This window comes from Saccopteryx leptura, chromosome 4 (genome assembly GCF_036850995.1).
Source record: "Saccopteryx leptura isolate mSacLep1 chromosome 4, mSacLep1_pri_phased_curated, whole genome shotgun sequence".
Lineage (NCBI taxonomy): Eukaryota > Metazoa > Chordata > Mammalia > Chiroptera > Emballonuridae > Saccopteryx > Saccopteryx leptura.
In genome coordinates, this window is record NC_089506.1 from 135,337,783 (window position 1) to 135,360,387 (window position 22,605).

General features: G+C 39.8%; 1 protein-coding gene across 3 annotated transcripts in view; it reads left to right on the plus strand.

Moving 5' to 3' along the window:
* Window positions 1–22,605, plus strand: part of MSH3 (mutS homolog 3) — a 209,971-nt gene that overhangs the window by 51,941 nt on the left and 135,425 nt on the right. For 2 of the 3 annotated variants that reach the window (XM_066381757.1, XM_066381759.1), the window contains exons 9-10: window positions 15,190–15,302; window positions 18,550–18,664. The exons of the other annotated variant lie outside the window; for it this stretch is intronic. In XM_066381757.1, the coding sequence (XP_066237854.1) occupies window positions 15,190–15,302; window positions 18,550–18,664 (228 nt within the window). The remainder of the gene's footprint in view (window positions 1–15,189; window positions 15,303–18,549; window positions 18,665–22,605) is intronic. 3 annotated transcript variants of the gene reach the window in all.

Sequence of the window (22,605 nt, forward strand, 5' to 3'; positions counted from 1 at the left end):
CTTCTTTATATTAATTTTGTATCCTGCGATCTTACTGTATTGGTTTATTGTTTCTAATAGTCTTTTTGTGGAGTCTTTAGGGTTTTCGATATACAGGATTATATCATCTGCAAAAAGTGAAACCTTTACTTCTTCTTTCCCAATATAAATACCTTTTATTTCTTTCTCTTGTCTGATTGCTCTGGCTAGAACTTCTAGCACTACATTGAATAAGAGTGGAGAGAGTGGGCAGCCTTATCTTATTCCTAATTTTAGAGGAAAAATTTTCAGTTTTTTGCCATTTAATATGATATTAGCTGATGGTTTGTGATAAATGGCCTTTATTATTTTGAGATATTTTCATTTTGTACCCATTTTGTTGAGTGTTTTAAACATAAAATGATGTTGCATTTTATGGAATGCCTTTTCTGCATCTATTGATAGGATCTATGGTTTTTGTTCTTTGTTTTTTTGATGTGGTGTATTGCATTGACTGTTTTATGTATGTTGAACCATCCTTGTGTTTCTGGGATGAATCCTACTTGATCATGATAAATTATTTTTTTTAATATGTTGTTGTATTGATTTGCTAGTATTTTGTTTAGTATTTTAGCATCTGTATTCATTAGAAATATTGTTCTGTAGTTTTCTTTTTTTTTTTTGTCCTTACCAGGTTTTGGTATGAGGGTTATGTTGGCCTCGTAAAATGTGTTTGACAGTATTGCTACTTCTTCAATTTTTTGGAAGGCTTTGAGTAGAATAGGAACCAAATCTTTTACTGTTTGGTAAAATTTACTAATATAGCCATTTGGCCCTGGACTTCTATTTTTTGGGAGGTTTTGGTAGTTGTTTCTATTTCCTCCCTGCTTATGGGTCTATTTAGGCTTTCTGCTTCTTTGTCACTCAGTCTAGGAAGATTGAATTGTTCAAGAATTTATCCATTTCTCCTAGATTGTTAAATTTGGTGGCATATAGTTTTTTATAGTATTTTGTGATAATTCTTTGTATATCTATGATATCTGTGGTGATTTCTTCTCTTTCATTTTGGATATTGTTAATATGAGTCCTTTCTCTTTTTTCCTTAGTGAGTGTTGTGTTGCCAAGGGTTTGTCAATTTTGTTGATCTTTCCAAAGAACCAGCTCCTTGTCTTATTGATTTTTTTCTATAGTTTTTCTGTTATCTATTTCATTTATTTCTTCTCTGATTTTTATTATTTCCTTTCTTCTGCTGTTTTTGGGTTCTCATCGATTATTTGTTTGAATATGTTCTTCATTCCATTTTCTCTCTCTTCTCCTTCTGATATACCCATTATTCTTATGTTGCTCTTTCTGATGGAGTCAGACAATTCCTGTAGGGCTTTCTCATTTTTTCAAATTTGTGAGTCTCTCTTCTCTTCTCTTTGTAGTATCTCTAGTTGCCTGTCTTCTATGTCACTAATTCTCTACTCTGTCTGGTCTGTTCTATTAGGTAAGCTTGTTACCTCGTTTTTCAGTTCATGTATTGTGTTTTTCATCTCTGTTTGGTTCCTTTTTATAGTTTCAATTTTCTTGGTGAGCTATTCTTTTTGTTCATTAAATTGTTTTTTGAGCTCTCTGAATTGCCTTTTAATGCTTTCTTGTATTTCTCTGAGTATTTTTAGGACTTCAATTTTTAATTCTGTCATTTAACTCCAAGGATTCCAAGCAATTGAAATTTTTTTTAGAGATTTTTTATCATCTGTCTGAACTACACCTCTGTGTTTTGTATCCATGATATTTGATTTTTTTCCCTTAATGACATATGTGAGTAGTATTGTTAATAACACTAATAAAAGATAATTTAAAAAATAAAATTAAAATTAAAAAAAATGAAAATTCTATGAGAACGAAAACTACAGAGTACAAGGAGCAGGAACTGAGGAAAAATGACAAAAGAGATAAAAAATGAAGTAAAAAACATGCAAAATGCCACAAAAAATATGAATTTAAAATATAATACTTTGTTGATAAATGACAATCAAATGAGAGAAAAAGAAAAGAAAAAAAGAGAAAAACAACAGTAAAGATTTTTGAAATGAAACCCTCATAAAAAAACAAGAATTAAAAATTTAACAAGTGTGGATAATGAAGTTTATAAGGAAAAGGAAAGAATAAAAAGGAAAGAAGATAAAATGACCGAAGTGGAAAGAAAGTAGTTATAAAAATGTAATTCTTTTTGGTTTTTGGTTTTTTTTCTTCTTCTTTTTGTGTTTTTCTGAAGCTGGAAACGGGGAGAGACAGTCAGACAGACTCCCGCATGCGCCCGACCGGGATCCACCCGGCACGCCCACCAGGGGGCGACGCTCTGTCCACCAGGGGGTGATACTCTGCTTCTCTGGGGCGTTGCTCTGTTGCGACCAGAGCCTCTCTAGCGCCTGGGGCAGAGGCCAAGGAGCCATCCCCAGTGCCCAGCCCATCCTTGCTCCAATGGAGCCTCGCTGTGGGAGGGGAAGAGAGAGACAGAGAGGAAGGAGAGGGAGAGGAGTGGAGAAGCAGATGGGCGCTCTTCCTATGTGCCCTGGCCGGGAATCGAACCCGGGACTGGTGCACGCTAGGCCGACCCTCTACCACTGAGCCAACTGGCCAGGGCCTTTTTTTTGGTTTTGAGATATAGCTTCTTGCTTTTTTTCAGCTGGTGGTGCTGTACTACAGGTTTTGCCCCTGTGGGGCCCTTGAATAGAGATTTACTGTTGTGTTGCTATGGCCATGATGTAGGCTGGGCCTCAGTCCTGTTGGTAGGTGGGGCTTATTAGGGTTTGCAGGCTCTGACAATGGGAGTCTCAGTTAGTTTTCCAGGTGTCTCTCCCCACATCTCTCCCTCCTGAGCTAGCAGCCTGGGGACTTAGCTGTCAGGTTCCCCCCAGCCACTGCTTGCAGAGCAAGAGGTTCTAAGAGCAATCAGGTCCTTCCTTCAGCACCATTCAAAGCACCATTTTTGAGTAAGGCTGTGCCACCCAGGTCTACCAGCGAGAACATGCGGGGCTGGGAGCTGATTGCAGATTAGGCTTCTTTCTAAGGGTTCCTAGGCATGTCTAGTAAGCCTCAGCACTCCGTGGGTCTAATCTCCACAGGCTTCTCCCTTGTGCCCTGTTTGGTGCCCTGCAGCAAGCCACATGTGCACCCAGCCCCCACGACTTATGGAGTGCACAAGGAGGCTTGCACCTGCCCACGTAGGCACACAGCACCTGTGATCTCAGTCAGAGCCGGGAATACAGGCTTTGAAGCCTGTATTGGCCTCATGGAGGTGCCCGCCCGGACAGGTCAAGGCCTGGGGATCCTGGCCCTTGCATACTTCCTGTGCTGATGGTCGTGAAGCTGGGAATGTACAAAGACGTTGACAACAGCCCACGCAGGTGTTTATTGCTGATAATCTCAGCTAAGTCCTCTAGCCTGTGCACACACGCTCATGCCAGAGGTGCTAGGTGTAGACACTTGCACATCGCCCGCGATCATGGAACCAGCATGGAACCAGGAGCATACAAAGCTTGGTCAGAGCCTGTCGCCGTGCTCGCCCCACGTCGGCAATCTCAGGCAGAGCTAGTGTGGTCTTTCTTCTGCTTGATCATCCGCTCCAGCCCTGCTTCTTCCCTCTGCCTCCGCCCTTCTGCTTTGCTCGGCTCCAGACAAAAGCAGCCCTTGCTCAGATCAGTGAGGAAAGTGAAACACTCCATTCTCCATCTTATGTCCATCAGAGTGGATTATATATTCAGCCACCATTTCGCCCAATCATACCTTTGTCTGGTGTGTGTATACTTCAGGTGTTCCTGAGATTTTTTTCCTCTGTCTTTAATTGTTGAATTTGTTGAAATATCAAGGGGAGATATCGGGAGCACTGCTGATAGCACCATGTCTCTGACATTACTCTGCAATGTACTTTTTGAAGTTAAACATTTTTCTGCAAATGAGATATATTTTCCTGCACCATCGGTTTTTGCTGAAAAAATTTTGGAATAAAATCTTACTTCCCAAAATGTATTTGGAATACTCATTTGCACAGGAATTTTTTAGTCTAATTGTTCAGAAATCTTTTTAATAGAAAATTTTCAGCTGTAAGTTATATGGCAGGTATCAAAAGGTTTACTTTTCATTAACTTTAATCAAGTATTATTTACATGCAATAAAATTTGCACATTTTCTGTGGATAAGTCATTTGATTCTGACAAATATATATTAGTATTGTCACCCCTTGCCAATTAAGAACATGTCCATTTTTCCAGAAAGTTTTCTGTGACTCTATAGTCATTTTAGCCCCACCTCCACTGCCTACACCAAATTCTGATCTGATTATTTACTTTAGGATATTTTAGACTCTTTTAGAATTTCACATAACAGACTCATTACAGTATGTAATCTTTAATGTCCAGCTCCTTTTGGCATGGTGCCTACAAAGTTCACTATGCTGTTGAGTAGTAGGTCAGTAGTCTGCTCCTTTCTATTGTTGAGTAGTATTGCACTGTGTGGGTATACCAAAATTCGTTCATCCATTCACTTATTGAACATTTGGGTTTTTGGCTATTTTTAGTAAAGTTGCTCAGAACATTTGTGTGCTAGTCTTTTTATGGTCATATGTTTTTATTTGGGGAAAATAGGAGTGGATTTCTGGGCTACATGGGTAAGTATATATCTAACTTTGTAAGAATGGACTAAATGAAGTTTCTCTAAAGCAGTGCTTCAATTATACACTCCCACCAGTAGGATAGGAGAGTTGTAGTTGCTCTATGTCTTTGCTAACTCTTGGTATTGTCAGTCTTCAATTTTAGCCATTATAGTGAGTGTGAAGTGGTGTCTTTTTTTGGCTTTAATATACCTTTTCTGATAACCAGTGATATATTTATGTGCTTATTGGTTATTCCTCTATCTTCTTTTGTCCATTTTAAAAAGTTGGGTTGCTTGCGTGATTATTGGGCTGTAAGAATTCTTTCTAGATTCTGAATAAAAATCCACTGTCAGATATATGTATTGTGAATATTTTCTTCCACTCTGTGACTTGACTTTTAATATTCTTTTTATTTTATTTATTGATTTTAGCGAGAAGGGAAGAGAGAGAGAGAGAGACAGGACCATCGAGCTGTTCCTGTGTGTGCCCTGACCAGAGATCAAACAGGCAACCTTTGTGCTTCTAGAAGATGCTCTAACCAACTAAGCTGTCCAGTCAGGGCAACTTTTAATATTACTATTTTTGATGACCCCGAAAGGACAGAGATTTTAATTTTGATGGAAATCAAATTTATCAATTATATTATGGCTAGTGCTTTTTGTGTCCTAAGAAATCTTTGCCTACTTCAAGATCATGAAGATTTTCTCTTATGTTTTACTCTAGAACAGTGGTCAGCAAACTCATTAGTCAACAGAGCAAAATATCAACAGTACAATAATTGGAATTTCTTTTGAGAGCCGAATTTTTAAACTTAAACTATATAGGTAGATACATTCCTTATTGAGGTAGTGCCTGCACATGGTATTTTGTGGAAGAGCCACACTCAAGGGGCCAAAGAGCTGCATGTGGCTCGTGAGCCGCAGTTTGCCGACCAGGGATCTAAAAATTTTATAGTTTTAGCTTTTAGTTTTATCTGTTCAATATTTTGATTTAGTTTGGGGGCATGGTATGAGAGTAGGTGTTGAAGTTTTTTTTTCTTCGTAGTATATAGGACTAACCTTCCTGTATCTTTTGTTTTCTCATATTTGAAGACTATTATTTAAGTGACCTTTGAGTAACTTCCTCTCTTTCTACTTGTGAAATGAAAATGCTTTGTGTCTAATATTTAAGGTCATTTCAAGCATCAGAAGTGGGTGAGGTGGTATTTTTGGGAGGGGCTGTGGTTTCTGAAATCACGCATTAGATTTTCCTCACTTTGCTCTGTTAGAGACACACTTTGGTAACTACTGAGAATATTCATTATTGATATCTTGTTTATTGGTGCTCATCCACCCAGGTACTTTTATTCTAAAGCTCTCTCCCCATTTTCTCTTTTTTCTTGAACACATGACTACTCATATCTTACTCTACAGTAGCAGTAATAATATTAATAATAATAGCAGCAATAGCTAACACTCTGTATTTGGCACTATTCTAAGAGCTTTATATATATTGACTGATTTAATCTTAATAAACACCCTGTGAGGGATCTACTGTGTTTTTGATTCAGATTTTATAGATGAGGAAACTGAGGCAGAGATGTTAAGTCTAGGGTTATACAGCCAGTAAATGGCAGGACTCTGAAGCATGTGCTTGTAACCACCACGTTATACAGCTTCTCAGGAAAAACACACGAAGCAACCATTCCCTTCCTTCTCAGAAGGAGTCATGTTTTATAGCATAGTTGACATTTTGGTTAATATTTCATGAATTTTTTATTTCTTTATAGAGCATATTATAGTTTGTGTTTCTATCTCTGGCAGTCAAGTTTCTGGCAAAAACATATGTGCTAAGATAAAGTGGCTTTATTTCTAAAGGTATTACTTTGCAAACCACAGTCCCATGTGTCCAGGAGAAAGCACAGGCTGTCCTAGCGTGTGGTCTTCCTTCTGGGAAAGCATCTTGGAGGTGAGCCCGGCCCACTTGTTAAATAAAAAGTACACATAGGGCTGGGTAGGTGGGTGGCAACAAGACCCAGGGTTGTGACGGGCTGAAACATTAAGGAAGGATGTAGGTTTAAAAACCTGTTACAAGGGAATACATCTTTAGAGATTTCCAGGATTGAGGAAGAAGAGCTGGGAGGTCATGACTACTGGCCGACATAAATGGCCTCTTTAGGTCCATGGGCTTTCTGCCTCCATTTCCTCTCCAATCATGTTTTCTTTTCCATTTGAGCATTTTTAGTATTCCTAACCTCACTGCAGATGGGAATACTTTTCTTCTAGGTTTGCTAACAGATTAGAATTTAACAAAAATTTTATTTATTGATTTTAGAGAGAGAGGCAGGGAGAGAGAAAGAGACAGAAACATCAGTCTTTGTATGTGCCTTGACTGGGGAACGAACTGGCAACCTCTGTTTATCGGGCTGAAGCTATAACCCACAGTGCTATCCTGCCAGGGCCGGAGTAGATGGAGCTTTACCTTAAAAGAGGAGAAAAAGAATAGTAGCCAAAAGTTTAGGAAAAGCTAGAGAAAGGTTTAGAAAGATATAACTGACCCAGTATAGACTTTTTAATATTAATATAGTAGCTCCCATCTCTGAGTCTTTTGAGCAGCCTTACTGTTATGCATGCTTGATTAAACCCTGGGCCCCAGGACTCTGTCGTAGGCTCCATGGAGTCTACACACCGAGTGAGGATTTCTCAGTCATCCCTCTCTATTCTCAATAGATCTGTCCTCCAGGGGTAGGTCCTTGTGTGTTTAGCTCTTTTTATCTTTTTTTTTTGTGTGTGTGTGTGTGTGTGTGTGTGTGTGTATTTTTCTGAAGCTGGAAACGGGGAGGCAGTCAGACAGACCACCGCATGCGCCCGACCGGGATCCACCTGGCACGCCCACCAGGGGGCGATGCTCTGCCCCTCCGGGGCGTCGCTCTGCCGCGACCAGAGCCACTCTAGCGCCTGGGGCAGAGGCCAAGGAGCCATCCCCAGCGCCCGGGCCATCTTTGCTCCAATGGAGCCTCAGCTGCGGGAGGGGAAGAGAGAGACAGAGAGGAGGGAGGGGGGCGGGTGGAGAAGCAAATGGGCGCTTCTCCTATGTGCCCTGGCCGGGAATTGAACCCGGGTCCCCCGCACGCCAGACCGACGCTCTACCGCTGAGCCAACCGGCCAGGGCCCATTTCTTTCTTTGAACATCAAAAGACCGCCTTTTCTTTTTAAAATTAACATACTTCCTAGTGAGTCCTCATTGAGTATTTTAAAGGTGCAATGAACATGTTGGCTCAGGTAACATAGAATCCAGTATGGCTGGATTTAGGGGCTCTTCTTTGTTTCTCTTCCTTGGATTTGTCTTCCTTTCTTGTTCCACAAGGTGTCAGGATGGCTCCAGGCACTCCGTTCCCTGGACATCTGTCCTCCCCTGTTCAAGTACAGGAAAGTGGATGAATGTCTCCTGGGAGGTCCTGCATAAGTCTTGTCATTCATTCTTTCTTTTTCTTTCTCTTGTTCTTTTTAATGAAGAATTTTAATTTTTGAATAAGTAGTATATTCATATGGTTCAAAAATCTAAAAGTATTTTAAAGGGCATAGGGGAAAGTTTTTACCCATTGTGCCCTTTTTTATCAGAAAGTACCTCTCTTTGTCTTGTTTAATGCTTTTTGTTCTGAATTATTATCTTGTGTGATAATAAAATTTGTCTCATGCTTTCTTTTTATGTATTTGCATTGGCCTAGAATATTCATCTGGGCAATTTTTTTATAAGCCATTCTTTTATTTTTAACTTTTTGGAATTTCTTTTAAGTTGTGTTCTTTTTTGTAGCATAGAGGGGTTTTTCCCTCTTTGTAAACTAATCTGAGATTTTCTTTTTTATTTTTAATTTTAAAATTTTTTATTAAGTGACAAGCAGGAGGCAGAGAGACAGATTCCCACATGCACCCCAACTGGGATCCACCAGGCAAGCTCCCTGTGGGGTGATGCTCTGCCTGTCTGGGGCCATTGCTTGGCAACTGAGCTACTTTAGTGCCTGAGGCGAGGCCATGGAGACATTCTCAGTGCCCAGGGCCAACACAACCGAGCCATGGCTGTGGAAGGGGAAGAGATAGGGGGAGGAGTGGAGAAGCAGACAGTCACTTCTTTTTTTCTTTCTTTCTTTTTTTTTACAGAGACAGAGAGACAGACAGGAACAGAGAGAGATGAGAAGCATCAATCATCATTTTTTCGTTGCGACACCTTAGTTGTTCATTGATTGCTTTCTCATATGTGCCTTGACCGTGGGCCGTCAGCAGACCAAGTGACCTCTTGCTCAAGCCAGCGACCTTGGGTTCAAGCTGGTGAGCTTTGCTCAAACCAGATGAGCCTGTGCTCAAGCTGGCGACCTTGGGGTCTCGAACCTGGGTCCTTTAGCATCCCAGTCTGACGCCCTATCCACTGTGCAACCACCTGGTCAGGCTGGTCACTTCTTCTGTGTGCCCTGAACAAGTATCGAACCCAGGACATCCACACACCAGGCCAACGCTTTATCACTGAGCCAAAAGGCCAGGGCTGACGTTTATTTTCTTTTAATAGGATGTTTGACAAATTTACATTTGTCAATATAGCAGATGTATTTGATACTAGCTTGTCCTTATCATTTTATTTTCTATTTTTATATCTTTTAAAGACTCTTTCACTATGTTGCAGTCAATTTTTCTTGCTGGTTTTTGGAAGTTATTCTGATATCTTTGTTCTAATGGTTGTCTTTATAATTATCATTTCACATAAAGCCTTTTGTCTTCTAAGAAAGTGATGAGCCTGACCAGGCGGTGGCACAGTGGATAGAGTGTTGGACTGGGACACTGAGGACCAGGTTTGAAACCCTGAGGTCACTGGCTTGAGTGCGGGCTCATCTGACTTGAGCACGGGCACAGCATCTTGAGCTTGGGATTGCCGGCTTGATTGTGGGATTATAGACATTACCCCATGGTCTCTGGCTTGAGCCCAAGAGAGTTGAGCCCAAGGGCTTGAGCCCACTTGCTCTGCTGTAGCCCCCCCTCCCAGTCAAGGCACATATGAAAAAGCAATCAATGAACAACTAAGGTGCCGCAACAAAGAATTGATGCTTCTCATCTATTCCCCTTCCTGTCTGTCTGTCCCTATCTGTCCCTCTCTCTCTCTGTCAAAAAAAAAAAAAAGACAAAGTGGTAATAGTTCTTTGCTATAAGCAGTGATAAAATAAATTTCATACTAATTCTAAAATGAGACACTGTAACTATGTTACATAGTCTTTCTTATTTAGTCTAGAATTCGATTGCATTCTGTCCTCAGAGGAGAGAGTTAATCATTCAGCCAAGAAGCTTTGAACTCATTAGTCCTATTATTATCAGTAAGTATGTCAGAGGAGGCCTTGTGAATTTTCCTAGAGTATATTGTCAGCCTTTAAAAAGGCTCTTTTTGTCTATAAAAAGTTATAGTTTCTAAAGTCAGCATAGATCATAAAATTGGGAAGCTGCCATTTGTTTGGTCACAATTGGACATTAGTTTAAAATCTTTGTGGGTGGTCTGTTATTCAACACCAGAGAGTCACCAAGTTGACGTTAAAAGATATTATTGGGTCTGAAGTATCCCCCCTTTTTAGTGTGAGCTTTATTTTTGTTGAGAGTTTTATAACCATTTAATTTTTCAGAAACAATAAATTTGGCAACAGAGAGTCATGTCACATATGAAAAGAATTTTTCAAAATTAGAAAGCTTAGTATAACACAGTCCAGCTTGGCCTACCCCGTGTGGTGACTGACACTCATATCCTGATGCTGGTCTTCTCATCTGTGCAGAAGGGGAGTCACCACCCTGGCCCAGGGAGGAGCAGACAGACTGAGGGTCGGAAGCGGAAGGTGTTTTTATAATATTTTAGACCCAGGTCAATTATATGACCATAGTTGCCTTTTAAATTTTTTTTGGTGAAAAAATATTTACTGCCATTCTCTAATAGAGCAGCTGAAACCTAGATTATCATTGGAGAAGATACACATTTCTACTTTGTATTCTGTCCTAGGATGGCTGCCAATATTATTTGTGTAGATTAGTGTTTTCAGATTGCAGTCTGCAGTCTGCCCCGCAAACCCTGCTAGAAATAAAATTCTCCCTTTCTCTTATCTTTCTGCTGAGTTCAGATTGAATGCAGTTGAAATGGTGCTGGAATTGGTGCTCTGTGTGTTGCATGTGATTCTGATGTAGGTATTCCACAAACTACAGTTTGAGGAAATCAAGATTGACAGTTCCTGGTTTAATGTAGAAATTTACTAAAATCTGGTGTGACATAATTCTAGTTGGATATTACCCATTATGTATACACGTGTTTAAACTTCCCTCAATTTAAGAAATCTAGGAAAACACTTACAGGAGATATATATATATATATATATATATTATTTATTTATTTATTTTGTATTTTTACGAAGCTGGAAACGGGGAGGCAGTCAGACAGACTCCCGCATGCGCCGACCGGGATCCACCCTGCATGCCCACCAGGGGGCGATGCTCTGCCCATCTTGGGGCATCGCTCTGCCGCAATCTGAGCCATTCTAGCGCCTGAGGCAGAGGCCACAGAGCCATCCTCAGCGCCCGGGCAAACTTTGCTCCAGTGGAGCCTCGGCTGCGGGAGGGGAAGAGAGAGACAGAGAGGAAGGAGAGGGGGAGGGGTTGAGAAGCAGATGGGCACTTCTCCTGTATGTCCTGGCCGGGAATCGAACCTGGGACTCCTGCACGCCAGGCCGACACTCTACCACTGAGCCAACGGGCCAGGGCCAAGATATTTTTAACTCCAACTGGTCTGTGAAAAAATTTTGAATGAGGATATTTAGTATACACATTGCAGAAGGATGAATTTAACACTGTTGTAATATTTCCATGAAAGCCTAAAGGATAACTGACAAGTTCATTTTTACCAGATTTAATGGGTTTCTAAATCCTTATCTGCTTATCAAACAAAACGTTAAGTAGAACAGTAATTAAGTTACCAGCTGCCTCTTGTGTTCACTCAGGGAACTTGCACAGAAACACTGTGGAGCTCATGTAAGGTCATTCACTACTCTTTGAGTTGCTAAATAATAACTTTGCTGTAGGCTTCTCAAAATCCAGGTATTAAGGGAGTCTGCAGGAAGATAAAAATTGATTAGAGATTTGCAGTAGTTAGTCTGACACTCTCTCCAGTGGATTAAGGTGGAAAAATCCTTCTTCAGTACCACAGATGGGACAAAATCCTCCCTTTTAGACTTCTTCCTGAACGCGCTTATGCCTGCCTAGTCTCGTCATAGAACAGAAGCAGCCTTTGGAGCTGGGCATGCTGGCACTTGTTTCCTAGAAAACAAGTAAAACACTGAGAAATCAAGTTTGTAACTTTATGTGAGCAACACAGAACATGATGACAAGGATATTATATCCCAGGAAAGCAAGAATCATTCAGCATCAGAAATATGAATAATATATTTAAGAAATTAAGTGAGAGAAACCACATAATAATTTTAACATGTATAGACAGAACATTAGGTAAGATTCAATGATCCTTTATGCTAAAATATTATTTTTTGCCCTAACTGGGAAGCTTACCAAACTTTAGTCCAGGGGTCTCAAACTCAACTCAGTATGTGGGCCGCAGAGCAAGATTACAGCCGTTTGGCGGGCCGCACTAGGTCTACAAAAGGCAACTGTTACGCAACACTTTCAGTTTCACAAAACAACCAGAAACTGTAGTTCGTGGATTAGTCTGTGGGCCGCACAAAATTGTTCGGCGGGCCACATGCGGCCGCGAGTTTGAGACCTCTGCTTTAGTCTAATATAAGTCATTTATTCCAAAACATATAGCAAACGTTATACTTAGCAGTTGTAACTTTAGAAGCATTCCCATGGGTGTTAGTAAGAAGGCAAAGGATGCCTGTTAGCATTATGTTTGTTCAACACAGCCCTGAATGTCTTAGCCAGGAGGGGAATGAGGTAGGAAAAAGAAAGGAAGAATAAAAATGGTAAAGGAGATTTTTCCCGATGATAACAATACATACAGCAATACAAAAAAAAGAAAATCAGTTAGTGTTCAGCATAGTTACTACATATAAAAAATGACAGGCTGGTTGGCTCAGCGGTAGAGCATCGGCCCAGTGTGTGGAAGTCCTGGGTTTGATTCCCAGCCAGGGCACACAGAAGAAGTGCCCACCTGCTTTTCTACCCTTCCCCCTCTATTTTCTCTCTATCCCTCCCACAGCCAAGGCTCCACTGGAGCAAAGTTTCCCGGGCGCTGAGGGTGGCTCCTTGGCCTCCATCTCAGGCGCTAGAATGGCTCCGGCCACAATGGAGCAATGGCCCAGATGGGCAGGGCATTGCCCCCTGGTGGGCATGCCGGGTGGATCCTGGTCAGGCACATGCAGGAGTCTGTCTCTCTGCTTCCCCACTTCTCACTTCAGAACCACCCCCCCAAAAAGAAAAATAATTGACAGGTTAATTGTACACCAATGATAACACCTTAATAAATACAATAGAAGAAAACTGTCCCTTTACATTAGTATTAATCTATAATACAGGAGTTTATAAAAGTAAGTTTACAGTTATGAATATGCAAAACAGTTTATTCTTGTATTACTACTTGTTTATTAATTATTGCATTATTATTATTAACCTATTTTTGCCCACCTCGGTATGTCTGTGAGCACAACCAGTTATATAAAACATGGAGATTATAGAACATTATCACTAGATATAAAAAACATGAATAAAGAAATTATGCTTTCTTTAACAGTGGGATGTTATGCTTCTGTAATGTTTTATTATTTTTAGTTGAAAAATGTTTTATTTATTTATTTATTTATTTTTTATATATATATATTTTTTAATATATTTTTTAAATTTCTTATTTATTCATTTTAGAGAGGAGGGGGGGGAGAGAGAGAGAGAGAGAGAGAGAGAGAGAGAAGGGGAAGGAGCAGGAAACATCAACTCCCATATGTGCCTTGACCAGGCAAGCCAGGGTTTTGAACCGGCAACCTCAGTATTTCCAGGTTGACGCTTTATCCACTGCGCCACCACAGGTCAGACTAGTTGAAAAATGTTTTAAAGAAACGTGACAAGCCTGACCAGGCGGTGGCGCAGTGGATAGAGCGTTGGATGCTGAGGACCCAGGTTCGAGATCCCGAGGTCACCAGCTTGAGTGTGGGCTCATCTGGTTTGAGCAAAAGCTCACCAACTTGGACCCAGGGTCACTGGCTTGAGCAAGGGGTTACTCGGTCTGCTGTAGCCCCACGGTCAAGGCACATATGAGAAAGCAATCAATGACCAACTAAGGTGTCGCAATGCGCAACGAAAACTAATGATTGATGCTTCTCATCTCTCCGTTCCTGTCTGTCTGTCCCTGTCTATCCCTCTCTCTGACTCTCTCTCTGTCTCTGTTAAAAAAAAAAAGAAAAAGACAACAGAAACGTAACAAAATGTTAATGCCAAGTGAATATCCAATAATAAAGAAATATGAAGTAATTTTTAGCTATTAAAGAGGAGTTGTAGTTAGGTTACCTTATGGAGGGATTTTCAAGAGTTATTGCTTAGTGAATAAAACAAGATTTAGAAAAGTTTGTATAAAGTGATTCTATTTTTATAAAACAGTGACCTGTGTGAGTATATATGCATGTATATGATACACTTGAATATGAACATGAGGATTCCTTCTAGGCTGTTAGAATGGGTTGGGAGTGAGGCGGTAACGGAAAGAGAGGAGGAGGAGGAGGGGTGGGTTGCCAAGCAAAACAAAATCAGGAAAGTGCACTGCCCACTCTTGATGATACAGTGTGCCTTTATGCTAACATAGTTATATATGTAGATGTATGTATATGTGTGTATGTATATGTGTGTGTGTGTGTGTATTTGTAAAAGTTTTTTTTTTATTTTTTATTTTTTTAGTTTATTTATTCATTTTTAGAGAGAAGAGAGAGGGAGAGAGAGAGAGAGAGGAGAGAGAGACAGGGGGGAGGAGCTGGAAGCATCAACTCCCATATGTGCCTTGACCAGGCAAGCCCAGGGTTTTGAACCGGCGACCTCAGCATTTCCAGGTTGATGCTTTATCCACTGCGCCACCACAGGTCAGGCCATGTAAAAGTTTAAAAAGACTATGGAACCACTTTAAATAAAGAGTGAGAATTGATTTAAGGGAAATTGCTGTATTTGACTAGAGACTGTGGTAGAGATGGAGTTCGCAGAGTGCCAGCCAGACTTCAGAGAAAGGGACTTGACGCTGTGTCTGTTGCTAGAGGATTCAAACAGATGATGCAATTAAATTATGGTAATGCTTTTCCGTTGTCCTCCCTTTTGTATTTATGAAAGTAATTGATCTTAATTACAGCGAGTTTTTGATAACAACAATATATAAAGTACTCACAATGTGCTAGGTGATATAAAATACCAGTAAGTAGCAAAAGTAATAATTGTATTTTATGAAATGGAACTTTTTGACACAGAAATTTTAGAACTTTCTTTCTTTTTTTTTTTTTTTTCAACTTTAGAGAGAGTAAGGAATAAGTCTTTATTTTTTTTTGGTCAGGCCAAGGCCTGAATACAGCCAGTTCAAGATTAGGGAGAATTATCTTTGAAATTTTTATTTTTTTCTTTCAGTGTGCGGGATGACAGAATTCGAGTAGAAAGAATGGATAACATGTATTTTGAATACAGCCATGCTTTCCAGGTGATTACAGAGTTTTATGCAAAAGATGTAGTTGACACCAAAGGTAAATATTATATACACCTTAGACATATGTCCTAAAATTTAACTGAGTTGAGGTTTGGATAAAGGTGCTAGTTTGACTTTCAACTTAGTAAAAACTAAGTAGTTCCCAGTCCATGACTGGAAGAAGCAGAGGGGAGACTTTATTTTCTTGCACTCATCAGAAACACCACTGTAGTTCTTCTGTGGCAGTTATGATCATTTAGTAATTTGATGTTTTTGACATATTAATTGGAAAGTAAGGAGTTACTTATTGACCAGGTTCAATTAGTTCATTATCTTCCTTGCAATTTTATGGAATGTTTGGATAAATCTCTTGATGAAGGGTAGCATTTCTAAAGGTTGATTACCAGAATTTAAATACCAGAATATAACGACAGGGTCTTAGTATGTCAGGAAACCATTATTTGTCTGATTCTCACTTGTTCAGCCAGGTGTCAGCGCTCGCCTTGGTCTCTACCCCTCATGCCTGGCAGTCCAGCTTGGGTTAAGGTCCATTTTTATCCCTTATCACATGCTGCAGAGCTTTCACCATTAGACCGTAGAGGAACCATTCTTTCCCAGCTCCCACCTAGTCATCATTGTCAGGCTAGCATTTCTCTCCCTATCCTTTTTAATCTCATGGTGCATTGCCAAATTGAATCGAGTGTCTGAATGTGTAACTCACTGAGGACGCCAGTCTGCAATATCAGCAAGGGATCATCATCTCAGCTCAACTAAAGACTAAGTCACAAGAGTACCATAAGCCACTCTTGACATCAGATCACTTGGATGTAGGACAGAAAACTTACTTGCTGGTAGGGCACATGTTATCCTCAGAGGGAGCAGTGCTCCGCGGCCTGTAGCAGTTCACAGAGCCATTGGTGCTTCGGTTTCCCCTCTGCTAGCGATAACTCAGCTACAGGAAAGGAGACTCTCCTTAGACGGGTCAGGGTCTGCCTGGCTCAGAAGCCCCTTGTCCTGCAGGAACCTAGTTCCCTTGCTGGACTTTCTACAAAGGATTCGCCACATTCCGGAAGAGTCATGGTGCTCTCAGGGAAGGCCAGGCTTCTGAAGTCAGGTATTTATATTAATTCCTCTTGGGTCAGGTGTACTGTACTGATGTCAGGTCATTTTTATCATATGCAGTGCTACTTCATAACGCAGACTGGCATGTCATCTTGATCAGGTTTCCTGGGAAACAGTGATAGAAAGTTAAAAGAAGATGAAATTCTCAGAAGAGGTGGAAAGGATTTTAACCCTTTATTTACACCTTATTTTTATACAAAGCTATAGTTGAATTCATAAGATATTTTGTATTACCAATTTGTAGAGGCTATTTTGTAATATTATTTCTAAAAATAATAATGACAATTGCAAAAAAGTCAAAACATAGTTATGCATAAAGAAAAAAGTAAAAGTTCCCCCTCAAATCCTCATGCATCTTTTAATGTATAAATCCACATATATACACATAAACATACATACATAATTGTGTATATTTGTTTAATATAAATTGAATTTATTCTTTCAACTAATTTTTATTGAATGCCGATTATGTGAGGCATGTGCATGTAATAGGATTAAAACAGACCAGAAATTCTTGCCCTTGTGGAGTTTACATTCTAAAGGGAGGGGATATTCAATAAAATGTTAGTGTGTTTGAAGTTGGTAAGTGCTATGAAGAAAGTAAGGCAGGGAAGAGGGTGAACCTTTATTTATTTATTTTTCTAAAAATTACCTTGACATTCAATATTGTATTAGTTTCAGGTGTCAGACATTTATATAACTTATGAAGTGATCGCCCCTCCCCCCATCTCTGTTACCCACCTGACACCATATATGGTCATTACAGTTTTGCTGAGTTTATTCCTTAAGTTGTACTTTACATCCCCATGACTTTTTTTGTCACTGCCCGTGTGTCCCTCTCAATCCCTGAGGGTGAGCCTTTAAACAGGGTGGTGAAGGAAGGCTTCACTGAGGAAATGCCCTCGAACAAAGACGTGAACAGAGATCGAAGGAGTTAGGGGGAGAGCCTGATGGACATGTGGAGGGACAGAGTTGCAGGTGGAGACAGCAGTAAGCACATGTTGTGAGTGCTGGTGTGTCTAAGGGGCAGCGAGGAGCTGGGTGCTGGAACAGAGTGACTAAGGGGAGCTCAGGTGCGAAAGGAGGTGTGAGGCCAGCTGTGCAGGTGTTGATGGACTTCAGGACTTGAGCTTTTCTTATCAGTGAGTTGAGGGATGTTGGACGATTTTAAGCAAAGTAGTCTAATGACTTGATGTGCATTTTTGAAAGGATTCCCTCACCTGTTCTGTTAAGAATGCCCTATAGGCACAGGGAGGAAGCTGAGAGATCAGATGGAAAGCTGTTGCAATATTCCTGTAGAGAGATGAGAATAGTCATACATAATACCTTTATTTTCTCGCTTAGCAGTAAATTGTCAACAGTTTTACCTATCAGTACAGATAATGGTAAGTCATTCCTATAGATAGGTGTATAACATCGGGGCTTACCACAGTTTACTTAACTGTTAGTCTAGTGACATTCAGTCAACTTGTCTCTAGTTTTTTACTATTACAAAAGATTTTTCAGTTCAATTCCGTGTTTTTACGTCTTTGACATGCATTTTGGAGTTCTACTTGTTCAAAGGAGATGGGCATTTATTTTTTTTATTTTTTTATTTTATTATTATTATTTTTTACAGAGACAGAGAGAGAGATTGACAGGGACAGACAGACAGGAACGGAGAGATGAGAAGCATCAATCATTAGTTTTTCATTGCGCATTGCGACACCTTAGTTGTTCATTGATTGCTTTCTCATATGTGCCTTGACTGTGGGGCTACAGCAGACCGAGTAACCCCTTATTTGAGCCAGCGACCTTGGGTCCAAGCTGGTGAACTTTTGCTCAAACCAGATGAGTCTGCGCTCAAGCTGGTGACCTCGGGGTCTCGAACCTGGGTCCTCGCCATCGCAGTCTGACGCCCTATCCACTGCGCTACCACCTGGTCAGGCGGAGATGGGCATTTTATATTATGAAGAAGTTGCTCTCTTGCTTGTTACAAAAAGTTTAATTCCACCATCAGACAATGAACTTTTTCCCATTCCCTGGGAATTTTGGAATCATCTACATTTTTCCAGAGGGCAGTTTTAGGAGATAATGTCACAACTATTCTTTCAATATCCATAAGCTAAATTTTATTTAACTTAAGTTTTGTTTTTAATATTGGTAAATAATAATTCTAATAAAGGTGCATATTTTGTTTTTAGGTCCTCAAAGTTTTTCTGGTGTCATTAACTTGGAGAAGCCTGTGATTTGCTCTTTGGCTGCTATAATAAAATACCTCAGAGAATTTAACTTGGAAAAGGTACTTTCAAAACCCAAGTAAGTGATTTCTCAAAAATGAAAAAGGGATGGGCTTATATTAACAATATCTCTTGAGTTTGCTAAGTATTATAGGCAGACAAGTTTACTTGCTATTGATAGAACACTCCATTCAAGGGCAAGGATGAACTTTGTGGTATTTTTGCTGAAGAATATTAAAAATATTCATTGACATCAAAATATTGATAGAATCTTTAAGAATCCCATCAGTTTGTATTCATTATAGCTGTTTAATGTAGTATAGTTTTGATTACAAAATATTGCTTTATTCTGAAGCATAGTTAATTGGCAAGTAGTAATAAGAAGTGGAATTAAGAAGTGGTATTAAAGCATTCATAAAATTTTACTGCCATTCTTTTTTTTTTGTTTGTTTGTTTGTTTTGTTTTTTTGGGGGGAGGGTTGCATTGAGTCCTTAATTCTTTTTATTTATTTATTTATTTATTTTAGAGAGGAGAGAGAGACAGAGAGGGAGAGAGAGAGGAGAGAGAGACACAGAGAGAAGGTGGGGAGGAGCTGGAAGCATCAACTCCCATATGTGCCTTGACCAGGCAAGCCCAGGGTTTCGAACCGGCGACCTCAGCATTTCCAGGTCGATGCTTTATCCACTGCGCCACCACAGGTCAGGCCTTTACTGCCATTCTTATTCTTGGTTTCAGTTCTTATTCCATAGGTCATAAAGTTGGAGGCTTAAAGGACAGCTTCTAACATAGACAGCTTTTTATTTTGTTAATTTTTATTTTTATTGAATTTAGAGAGAGAGGGAGGGAGAGAGAGAGGAAGAAAGAGAGAGGGAGAGAAAGGGACATCAGTCTGCTCCTGTATGTGCCCTGATCGGGGATTGATCTGACAACCTCTGTGCTTTGGGATGATGCTCTAACTGAGCTATCTGGCCAAGGCGACATAACAACTTTTTAAAGGAAGGATTAACTTTGTAGAGTAGATAGATTTAAAAGCTGGGAAGTAACATTCTAGGAAAATAATAGTTTAAAAACCAGTCGAATAAATAAAATAGGGGGATAATTTTCTAGCCTTTCTATATTCCACCTTCACCAGCCCCTTGTCTTTGGCTCTTAAGGAGTTACCCTCCACCATGTTGACCCGGATGAGTAAACTGCTTTCTGCTCTGCAGGGTTGGCGGGCAGACAGAGCTATTTTCCTTAGTAAAACGGCTGAATATGAATTGAGGAACAGAGAGATGGTGCTGGCTGGAGGGTGTTGAAGAGAGTGGAAGAAAGGCAGGTCCCTTGGGAATCTGTTTGTAATGTCTTTTTTTTTTTTTTTTTGGTTCTAGAATGTGGTGTTTAGGATAGAACAGAATATTTCTCTGCAAGTAGTTTTGTCCTGTTTGAAAGCAGCCTAAATGCCCATCAGTAGGAGAGTGGGTTCATTGTTTTATATTCATGCAGTGTAAGGTTATACAGCAGTGAAAATGAATGGAGTGGAATTACATGTATCAATATTAAAAAAAGTTCATTAGCATTATATTGAGCTGAAAATCAGACTGCTGAAGGACACACAATACATATCATTCTGTGAAGTTAGGAAAATGTGGAACAATAGTGTATATTACTTAAGAATATGTAAATATATTGAGAAGTTATAAAGACATGCGTGGAAATGAGCAACAGTGAATTCAGAGGAGTGGGTGAAGGGTAAACCTCAGAGGTTGGTGGGAAAATGACACAGGGAAGGTTTGCTTTTTTTTTTTTCCCAGAGAGAGAGAGACAGACCGATAGATAGACAGGAAGGGAGAGAGATGGGAAACTTCGACTCAATAGTTGTGGCACTTTAGTTGTTCATTGATTGCTTCTCATACATGCCTTGACCAGGGTGGCTCCAGCTGAGCCAGTGACCCCTTGCTCAAGCCAGCGACCTTGGGCTCGAGCTGGTGACCATGGAGTCATGTCTGTGATCCCATGCTCAAAATGGTGATCCCACGGTCAAGTTGGTGACCTCATACTTAAGTCGAATGAGCTTGTGCTCAAGCTGGTTTTTGAACTTGGGTCCTCTGTGTCCCACTGCACCACCACCTGGTCAGGCTTGATGGCTATTTTTTCACGTGGATACTATATTAATCTGTACATATTTTAATAAGGCTGAAATGTTTTATTAAAAAAGGTAGCAGCCTGGCCTTATACCTCATAATTCCACTCAATATCCAACAATAAGAAACATTGTAGTGATCTCTCTGTATGGTTGATTGTGTTGAATCCCTGTGAAGAAAGGATGACAAGCTATCTACCACTTGACTTGTTCCTGATAGGGGAGCCTCTAATTAAGTGAAGTAGAACTAGTGATTAACAGCTTGCCCATTACCAGTTGGGTACTGAAAATATCATGGGGAACACTTTGTAAAGTATATGATTGTCTAACCACTGTGCTGAACACCTGAAACTAATACAAAATAATATTGAATGTAAACTGTAGTTGAAAATATTCAAAACATTAAAAAATAAATTAAAGCAAAAAAAGAAAAAAGATTTTTTTTTTTGTGGGGGGAGATTTGTTTCTGTCCCTACACCACTCAGCTGTGAAGTATTAACATTAAGATAAGAAAACTGACTTTTTCCAAAATCATGCTCTTATGTGATTAGAAGTAGGTGAATTTGAATCTGAAAACATTATTGTGTTTGCCTTATATGTAATTCAAGGTAAAAATAATACTAAACTCTAAAACATAGAATATTTATTTGTACTGAAATTAGAATAGCTTATTTTAAAATGGCCTAACTTGATAAATTGAGTGTAGTTGAATTTATATTTGGTAGTAGTATGGAGGAGTGGTCAGCGAACTGGGTCTGCTGGTGACTTAGTATGTATCTGATCTGCCTGTTGCGTAACCCCCCTCCTCTCATTTTTGTAGAGCCAGGCAGAAATGATATAAAGAGGTCCAGATGTTAGGCTCTCACATTGTAGATCATCTAACATATGCCCAGCACCTAATAGGCAGTCAGTAAATATAGGATTAATGAAAAAGAGAGAAGGAAGGAAGTTCTTCATCCTGTGTGCATGGAATTGATTAGAAATTGTAAGAATGTCCTTCAGAGTCAAGATTAATGAATAAAGATTGTGATTAAACTGGTATTATTTTTTTCTTGAAAATGATATGTGAGTGATGATGTTTTATGGGTGTCTTGTGATTTGACTCGGAATATAGTTCTGCAAGTGTAATTCCACAGTTCTTATATCTTGGAAAAAGGACATAGCTTCTCAAAGTGATTGCTTTGGAAAACATGAATGTTCTCCTTCTGTATTTAAAATTCAGTTGTATTGCTTTAAAAGTTCAGCAGCATAAGGTATGATTATATGTACTTCAGGGGCTATGTGATAGGGGGAAAATTTAGTTGTGTTGTTTTGCAAATGATTTCATAAAAGTTGCTGCATATTTCATAAAAAACTTGATATATGTTTATCTAAAAGGTCTTTGTGCCTTTACGAAGATTGTTGGAGGAAAACAGACTATTTTAAGAATTGTTCTTAAGGACAAAGTAAGTGAGGTTTTATTAGATAGGGCACGTTTTGCTTTGTATCCTCTCATGGTAATGAATCAGAGCTGAGTGAATATATGCTGAGTCCTGTGAATCCTCCTAGTAAATCCTCCTAGTAAATCACCTGGCAGTCATTGTGGTGACCCATTATATACTTTTCTATTTTCCTCTCTAAGATGCTATTGGAAACATTTAGGAATGCAAAGGTAGTCTTTTTTTTTTCCTTTTAGGTAGAGGAGGGGAGATAGTGAGGCAGACTGCCTCATGTGCCCTGACTTAGAATCCACCTGGCAACTCTATCTAGGGCTGATGCTCGACCACTGAGCTATTTTTAGTGCCTGAGGCAGACCAGTTGAGCTCTGCACAGTACTCGGGGCCATGCTTGAACCAGTGAAGCCACTGGCTGCAGGAGGGGAGGAGGGAGAGAAGGGGGAGAGAGATGAGGAGAGAAG